Source organism: Fukomys damarensis, unplaced genomic scaffold, assembly GCF_012274545.1.
Source record: "Fukomys damarensis isolate Sample0158 unplaced genomic scaffold, DMR_v1.0_HiC HiC_scaffold_73842, whole genome shotgun sequence".
In the NCBI taxonomy this organism is placed as follows: domain Eukaryota; kingdom Metazoa; phylum Chordata; class Mammalia; order Rodentia; family Bathyergidae; genus Fukomys; species Fukomys damarensis.
Window position 1 is genome coordinate 8,898 of NW_022974754.1, and position 8,257 is coordinate 17,154.

The following is an 8,257-nucleotide window of genomic DNA, read 5'->3' on the forward strand; positions in this document are numbered from 1 at the left end:
ACTGAGGTCCTTTAAAGAATGTGAAGTTTTCAGATGTGGCAAGCAAATGCTTGTAAGCAAACACTCACAGGGAAACTGCTATGGACTTTTCCCATCCCCCCCTCCCCATATGTACCTTCTTTCTGCTTGTCATTGGATATTAGAAGACGTATCTTCATCTCCATAAGGTAGTTGTTGCTCTTAAATTAAAACTCCACACGTGTCTTCTCAGTTCCCCTGACCCTAGGATCCCCAGAAGAGGTGCACTGCTTTCCCAGAGTAAGTACATAATGCAGGTTTGGAGAACATGGAACCAATAACCACAGAAAGTAATTTATTAAGATTTATTTCTCGTAAACTATATAAAATAACTGAACATAGCCACGCATAATAAGTTACTTATTTTTACAGAACAAGAGACTAAAAGGAATAAGAAAAGTGGGTAACTTTTATAATTTCTACTTTGTTCAATTGACACCAGGCACATTAAGACTGAGCTTTTTCATATTTCCAAAGAAATATCTATGTAAATTCAATGTTTTGTTATATTCCATGTGACCATATAAAACTGATGCTTTTAGATGTTGTTTTATCATGTAGAAATGATCATATTAGTCTCACAAATGGCATGATGTGTGAATAGTATCACTTGGATATTCAAGATATTGCAACTAAATCTCTTCTAAAGAACATTTGTTGAAAAATACAACCATCAAAAATGGACAAGGGGAAAAAATGAGAATCAAGACCTGTCATGTAGAGGTACAAGATCCCAATAATGAATATAAAAATACTGTACACCTAAAATGTACCAATAAACTCAATTAAAAAAAACACAATAAACTGTCAGATTGCACAACGAAAACTAACATATGAATGATGTATTCTGTCTTTCTGTCAGACCCATCTCAGTACCGGTACCTACATTCTTTCAATACTAGCATTCTCCTCCAGCAAACTAGCTATTCTAGGAACAATAAGTGAAAAATCCACCTCTCACTTGACTAGGTGTAAGAGAAACTACTGCCCATTGCACAGTAACTTGCAGTGGACCAGGAAGCAGCTCTCAGAGAGGCACTGGCTAGTGCTCTCTCGACATCTTCTAGCACAGCCTCTGCCTAATGAGATGAGAAATGACTTGGACACTGGCTAGTGCTCTCTCGACATCCTCTAGAAGAGCCTCGGCATACTGAGACAGGAAATGACCTGGGTCAACCCCCAGAACCTTGGCCAAAAACTCCAGCACTTTCATCTTGCTGGTTTCAGCATAGGCTCTTGGGCCCCAGAGGAATTCATACTGCGGAGGATCACTGTTGGCCACCAGCCGGTATTCCACATACTTTTCCTGCACAAATTCTTTGGTGATGACCTTCCCCGGCTCCCCAAACAGAAAGTGATTTTTCCCAGAATACATCCCTGCCAGATTCAGCGCTTTCCACATCTCCTCTTCAGGGGCACGGTTGCCCTTCATGAAGATCACACCCAGGACAAGCATCAGGAGCCCAGTCTTGGGCATGCCTTCTTCACCACTTCGCATCCCATCGTAGGTGAGGCCCAGCTTGATGAAGACACCGTAGCAGTGGCTGATGGGATCCACTTCCTTCACATCTAAGCCAAAGATCATCTCCATGCGCTCACAGGCTCGCAGTAAGATCTGGGCGAAGTGTGCTTCATCCTCTTGTGCTTCATCCTCTTGTACGATAATCTTCAACATATCTGCCTTCCTTATTGGCTCTTTCATCTGATACTTGAGCAGCATGAAACTCACTAAGAAGGACACTTTCTCATCCACAGCACTGCGGGGCACATTCCCAGGGGCCGCTGCAGCCTGTCTGGTACTTGAGATCTGCTCATTTCCTTGGCTACTAACAGCCTCCACAGAATTGCTCAGAGACAAACAGAAATGCTGAAGACCCTCAGAAGTATTGGGCGTCTCAGCCATAGGTGCCTCCTTCAGAGAACTGGGAACAAGAGGTTGGGAGGAGGCAGCAAATTTCTCTTCCTCAGCGGAGCAGACCTGTGCAGTCTTTAGGCCTTCGGCCTCACTGCCTCTGGGAAGGTCTTCATCCTCTAGATTTGCCTGATACTGAGACATGACGATGTGAGTGAACGGCAGGAGGGTGGAAAGTCCACAGAGTGAGCAATGAAGAATCACTCCCTAAGGGAGAAAGGAAGAAAGGGAGGATGTCAGTGTCCTCAGCATTACTGCTCAACTATAGTGGCTCTGATGGAAGCTTCTTCCAAAAGGCTTTACCTGAAAAGAGTGCTATTAGGCCTCTCTAGGCTCTGATGCTCCTGCTTTCTATGCCCCCAAAACCTGAAGGAAGCAGTAATAATCCTGCCGAGAGCCCTGCCAGCTATATGACTTGAGGATACTCAGGAATCACAGGAGACAGTTGTGTTGGGCTCTGTGTCACCCTCTGCTTCATGACTGAGGAAGGTGGTCGATTGTGTAGGAGATACAATTTGTATCCAGGCAGGAGGGACGACCATTTAATGAGGTTACTTTTACCCCCTCTGACCATTGTGGTGCCTTCCCAAGACACTGCATGATTTAGTGAGGGGTCTCCTGTAACTCAAACCCTTCCCTATTCACTGGCTTGACAAAAAATAATGCTAGGATGGATTCTTTGGAATCCAACTCTTTTGTAGTAGGTGATCATTTATAGTTCCCGCCTTAGCTTCCCACAGACCTTCAGACCTAACCACTCTCAAGCAACTCTTTATCTTCTATCTACAAAGGCAGGTCTCCGTGTTCCTTGCCTGTGAATAAATGGAGGAGTGACACTGTGTATCCACCACCACTGGCACCTCCCTGGAGCAATCTCAAGGGCTCGATGGTAGAGAACACTTTGTTCGGGGGAGAGCTGTGCATTTGCTTCCAGGCCCTTACCAGAACCACTGACGGGATCTACGCACTTTTGTCTGCTAATAAGGTATGACACTGGCGTATGGATCAAGAACAACTTGGGGGACTTGGCCAAGGAGTGAATGGTTAAACTGCAGGACAAAAGCACTGTGAGAAGGCTTTCACAGGCTCTGCGAGAAGAGAACAGGTAGAAAGAAGAGCTTTCCATTAGGGAGGCATATTGTATCTGGCCGTTGTCCTCCTTTCCCCAAGAAAGCTGCCCAGCCTTGAGACAGTTCCTTGCTCAGACTGCTCTCTTTCTGCTTTTCTTTCCCTTACACTGTTGTTCTGAATAAAAGCCAGAGAGCTCTCAGCTTCCTTGCTGCTCCTAGGAGTCTCCCTAACACTGGGTGCTCTTGGTTGAGAGAGCCCCTCTGCCCGCCTGACTGACTGAACCGAGTCTCATCTCTGAGCAATCTTTTTTCATCCTTTGTGCCACCACAATCGCACACTGTGACAAGCAATCCTGACTGAAAACTCCCCAGAAGTAATGCTGTGGGCAACTGTTCAGCTGAAAGCTGCCTACGGCTCACTGGCTTGATAAAGTCGTCAGGGTACTTTGGTAACCCACTGCCTGTGGTAGATTTTTCTCAGTCCTTTCTCCAAGTCTCCATATACACTCTTGACATTTCCTGGGCACCACATATACTGGATTCTCAACAAGCAACATTTATACCAACACCACCACTTCCCTAAAACACCAGTGCATGAAGTGAGCTGGTGAGACTTTGAGCCATTCATGCCCGGATCCTCTAATGGAAAGAACAGGAGATTGTAGCCAGTACGTCAATTCTCACTTACACTGTGTAGAGCGCTCATCACTGTGCTGTGAAGGTCAACACCACAGCTCTTTACTTCGTGTGACGCTCATTCTGTCCTCCGAACTGATGTTGCTGACTTTTACTAAGTACTTATGTCATTCTGACCAGGAAGAGTCAGCGACAGCACGTGTGACCACACTTGTCTCAGTTTTCCCAAGGGCTATGGCAAGCCTGAGTTCTGTTGGGATCACTCTGTTCTCAGCTGTGTTATGTCATCCTGACTCTGGGGCTTTCCCTTGTGTCATGCAACTTTTTGGGGTGCACAGTAATACTTCAGTTCATGAATACTTCTGTTTGCAAATAATTTGGTTGGCAAACAAAAGTGTTCAGCAAAATTTTGCTTCCATTCACAAACTCTGCACCAGGTGACAAACATGACCACAACCATCTTCCCTACACAAACACAAATGAGTCATTTCCCCTTAAATTGTAAAAGAAATCAAGTTCATAAACCAAGGTACCAATGTCTATCACTTCTTCAGACCCAAGCCTTTGTAAACCGACATTTACCTTGCATGAAATACAGAGATAGCACAGCCTGACTGGCTTGCCCAATGCTTTCTGCAGCTCAAAGCACAACGAAGCAGGGAATGATCAGATGCCATCTTCTGAAAAGCTGCTCCCCTGGGCCCTCAGTCAGTGTTTAATCCTTCCCTATGGAGCTACAGACCCCAATTCTGATAACTATAGTCACTTCTGCTAGAAAGTGGCATCACATCCATAAGACATCTGGGAAGGAAGGGATAAGACATCTCATGTACCTACTAAAACTGGCTTGCCAGTGCTCACACCGAAAGGAAGACCTCTGCGTAAGAGTAGGTAGACTCCTCACACCTCTTCAGGGTCCTCACTCTGATCTTGGCAGGCTTTCTGACTCATTCTGCAGCTGACCTGATGTGATGTGGTCTCTACACAGCGAAATACTGCCCTCCCTGGAAGCCCAGGAAGGGAAGGAAGGAACATCTCTTCAGGAGATGCCTGCCTGAGACACCCCGAACTGGGAGCAGCAATGGAGTATGTTGGGCCTCTTTTGTACTTAGGTGGATGATAGCTTCAGTCTTCGAACTCTCCTTGCTTCCTAGACACTCACTCTTATGTTGACCTGAGGCTGCCTTTGATACCAAGACACTCACTTCCCTGAGACACATGAAAATCAAATGAGTGTAGAAATTCTGACCATTCCTGCCAGGAGGTTCTAATGCAGAGCCAGAGTGGAGTTATGAGGGTCCCAAGTCTACTATAATAAATATCTTCTCAGTCTTTACGCAATGTCTACACATTGGATCCTGCTCCTGTATGAATCTCTCTCTTTGCTGGCCTACTATCCCTTCTTTATGCTAAAGACTCACCTCTTAAAGAAAAACTAGGAGGAACTGATGCAATATTACATATGTGTGGCTTTGCTGGGAGTTTTGCGCTGTAGATCACTATGGCCAGGCCTAACTCGCCTCTTCCCACAGATGAGGCAAGGCCCCGAGGGAGAACAGGTGACAAGAGGGCTTGGTGGAGCAAGGCCTAGCTGAGAAAAGGACTGCCTTCCTCCCCACCCATTCATCAGAAAACCATCAAGCATGACGTCCTGGCTCCGGTTATAGACCAACCCTTTTTTCCACCCCCTGCATTTCTCTTATCTCTACCACTATAAATAAACACTGCTGTGGTTGCTTGGTGGTCTTTTTCCTCCCATCAGGAGTTAGAGCTCCACCTGGCCCCACCTTATCTCTCTGTCTTTTCTGAATCTCCCAACATCCTTTCTCACTCTGTGGCCCCTTAAGCCATGCGGGCCATGGAACAGCTTAACATCCCACAATAGGCGACATGGATGTACATGGTGGGGCCATCTGTGTTCTGAGCTGAGGGGCTGTATCACAATTAAATCAAGAATTCTTGGGCCAGGGATTTGGCTCAGTGGTGCCGCTGCCTACCTCTCAAAGGCAAGATCCCAAGTTCAATCCTCAGTACCAAAAACAAACAAACAAAAACTGAAAGTTCTTACCTTAAATTCCTCAAGCACCTGCAAATTCTCTGTCGGATGATCTTGGTCATGCACCCTTACACTGAAGCCCTCACTCCTCTAAAAGAAAAAAAAAAAAGGGACAACATGAAGTTACCTGACCTGTGTGTTCCTGTCCCATGTTCTTTCCAGAGTTGACCAAAGAGTTTGTGTAGAGGCTCAGGTTGATCCTTTATTTCACAGTGTGTGGTTCAGATGCTCTTCTGGGTCAGGTTGACTGAGTCCTCAGAGCGCCTTGGATTTATGCACCTGACCTGAGCTTACCCTCCCACCATAAAATCTCCTTCCCCCAAAATACAGTGAGTGAGTGTCTCTTCTGGATATTTCTGCTGAAAAGTATCCAGAGTTCCACATGAGCTGTGAGACCACATAAGTGCATGTGGTGTCTTTTCCTTCAGACATGTTTTGTTGAAACCTCTGGAAACCCAGCATTACTCCTGTGGACCTGACAGAATCCAGTTGTATACTAACAAAACCCACATTTCCCTGAGAGGTCAGAAGGAAATGTGACATCTCCTCAGGCTGTCATCTGTCCTGTTGGTCTCCCAGGACCTTGCTGACAGCAAGGGAAGAACGTTTTGGATCTTCCTCTGTCAGCTACTTGTTATTCTCACAGCCCTCAGGTCTACTCTTTATATGGGCAAGTGGTTGTTAATGTACCACCTGTTTTCTATTATCAGTCAAGACCTCACCTTTCTCACATAGCCCAGAAGGGATTTTTGAGACATCTCAGGAACGGGACATCCAGAACAGACCACAGGTCCTAGATACTATGGTGCACTCTCTGCCTTGGGGTGGGCACAACCTTAACAATTCACTCAAGGTCCCCACCTGGGATCATTTCAGGCCTCAGAAATTGGATTTCTTTCTCTGAAGACATGATGCTGCCTCCATGTGACTAAGGCCTCACCACCTTTAGATTCTTTAGGGAGATGTCTGTAGGTACCCCTTTCCTCCACTAGCACGCAGAGACTGAGGGCTGAAGTTCAGTGGTTTGGTCACAATTCTGCAATGATAGCATAGTTACTCAAAGAATTTTTTGCTTTTGCTTTTTGTTTTCCTGTACTGGCCACTGAGCCCAGGGTCTCTGCACTAAGATTCATCTCCAGTCCTTTTTAATTTTTTTTTTAAATTTTGTGACAAGGACTTGCTAAGAGGCTAAGACCATCTCTCTGGGCTGTCGATGGCCATTCTCTTGCTACAGCTTTCCAGATTGTTGGGATCACAGCCTGTGACATAACACAGGCTTTTTTCCTCCCCTGCAGTACTGAGGATTAAACCCCAGCAGGGCCTTTGCCCTGATGGGCATTGTTAACTTAAAGCACCTCAGCAGACTTACTTCTGTTCTATGTTTAAGGCCTATTGACTTCTTCATTCCATCCCTCACTCCACTTCCCAGCCCAAGCTCCATCCCCTACCCCAGCTTAAAAGTTTCTGCGTTGCCTCTCGGGGCCCAGTGGAAGTCAACCTCAGACTCCCAAAATACTACTCTACTTGTTGTGCTACTGCTTCTGCCTTGATTGGTAGTCTTTAGCTCTTAAATTAACCTAATATTTGGTGCTAAAACCTGGGAGGCCTTTGTGAGATTACCAATACATAAGGTCACCCTTGCTGCTGTCATCCATCCACACAACACTGGCCATTGTCTCTGATCCAGGAAGTCAACTGCTAGGAGTCCAGAGAGTCTCTAGGTCTCCTCCAGAGGACCCTGCCCCTTCCTTCCATCCATCTGTCCATAAATCTTATCACTAGGTCTTGGTCCTCCTAGGCTTGGGTCACTGTCCCCTTGGCCTGGTCCCTGAGGAGATGCAAGATATTGGTTTCCTGCTAGTGGCCACTATTTCCCTGGGATTATTCAAGGACACCCGTGTCTCTATGGTCTTCTCTTCATTTGGTCTAGAGACCCCAACCACTGGACTCCAGGCAACTCCGGCTCAGCCTTCTGACTGCCCAAACACTAACCTTTGTTTTTGCTTTTTAAATATCTAAGAACGCTTTACCTGGGAGGGAGAAATATCAAACCAAAACTATTTATCTTCCTCTGAAACACTAACTGGCCATACTATCAATCAGATAATAGTCACTGGTGGCCAGAGCATAGCACCTTTGAATCCTAAGTACTTCAACATCTAGATAACTTTATTCAGAGCAAGGTCAAGTGGTCAGAAGACCCTTATGTACAGGCATTTTCCATCTTCCCAGTCACTCTTCACTCTGCTAATCCTGTACTACATTCCAAATTCTCCTCCTTCATGATCAGTCTAGATTTGACTCTTATTCTGTGCTCACACTTCAATTTGATCCCTCTGACCATCCACCCCCACCCCCACGTCCCTCAACATTCAGCCCCTTCTTCTTCATCTTCACCTCGTCCCACCCTCACTTTCCTCCAGTCTTCCCAACTCTGCCATCAGAGGTTTCCTCTCATTCTACCTCTTCTCCCTTTCTACCATCCTTTCCCCCACTCACTGCCCACTCGTGCATACCGACTCTCCCTCTCTCTCCCTCTCTCTCCCTCTCTCTCCCCCTCTCTCT

The 8,257-nt window shown here is 46.1% G+C and overlaps 1 protein-coding gene across 3 annotated transcripts in view; it reads right to left on the bottom strand.

Annotated features, from left to right (window-relative positions):
- Positions 1-813: 813 nt before the first annotated feature.
- Positions 814-8,257, bottom strand: part of LOC104860791 (melanoma-associated antigen B16) — an 8,968-nt gene continuing 1,524 nt past the window's right edge. The window contains exons 1-4 of one of the 3 annotated variants that reach the window (XM_019207189.1): positions 7,313-8,251; positions 6,554-6,728; positions 5,705-5,782; positions 814-2,137 (exon numbers count right to left, since the gene is read on the bottom strand). In XM_019207189.1, the coding sequence (XP_019062734.1) occupies positions 1,082-2,074 (993 nt within the window). In that variant the 5' untranslated portion in view covers positions 2,075-2,137; positions 5,705-5,782; positions 6,554-6,728; positions 7,313-8,251 and the 3' untranslated portion in view covers positions 814-1,081. Of the gene's footprint in view, positions 2,138-5,704; positions 5,783-6,553; positions 8,252-8,257 lie in introns of those variants that run through there. The other 2 variants (XM_010622020.3, XM_010622018.3) reach the window with 2 other exon arrangements.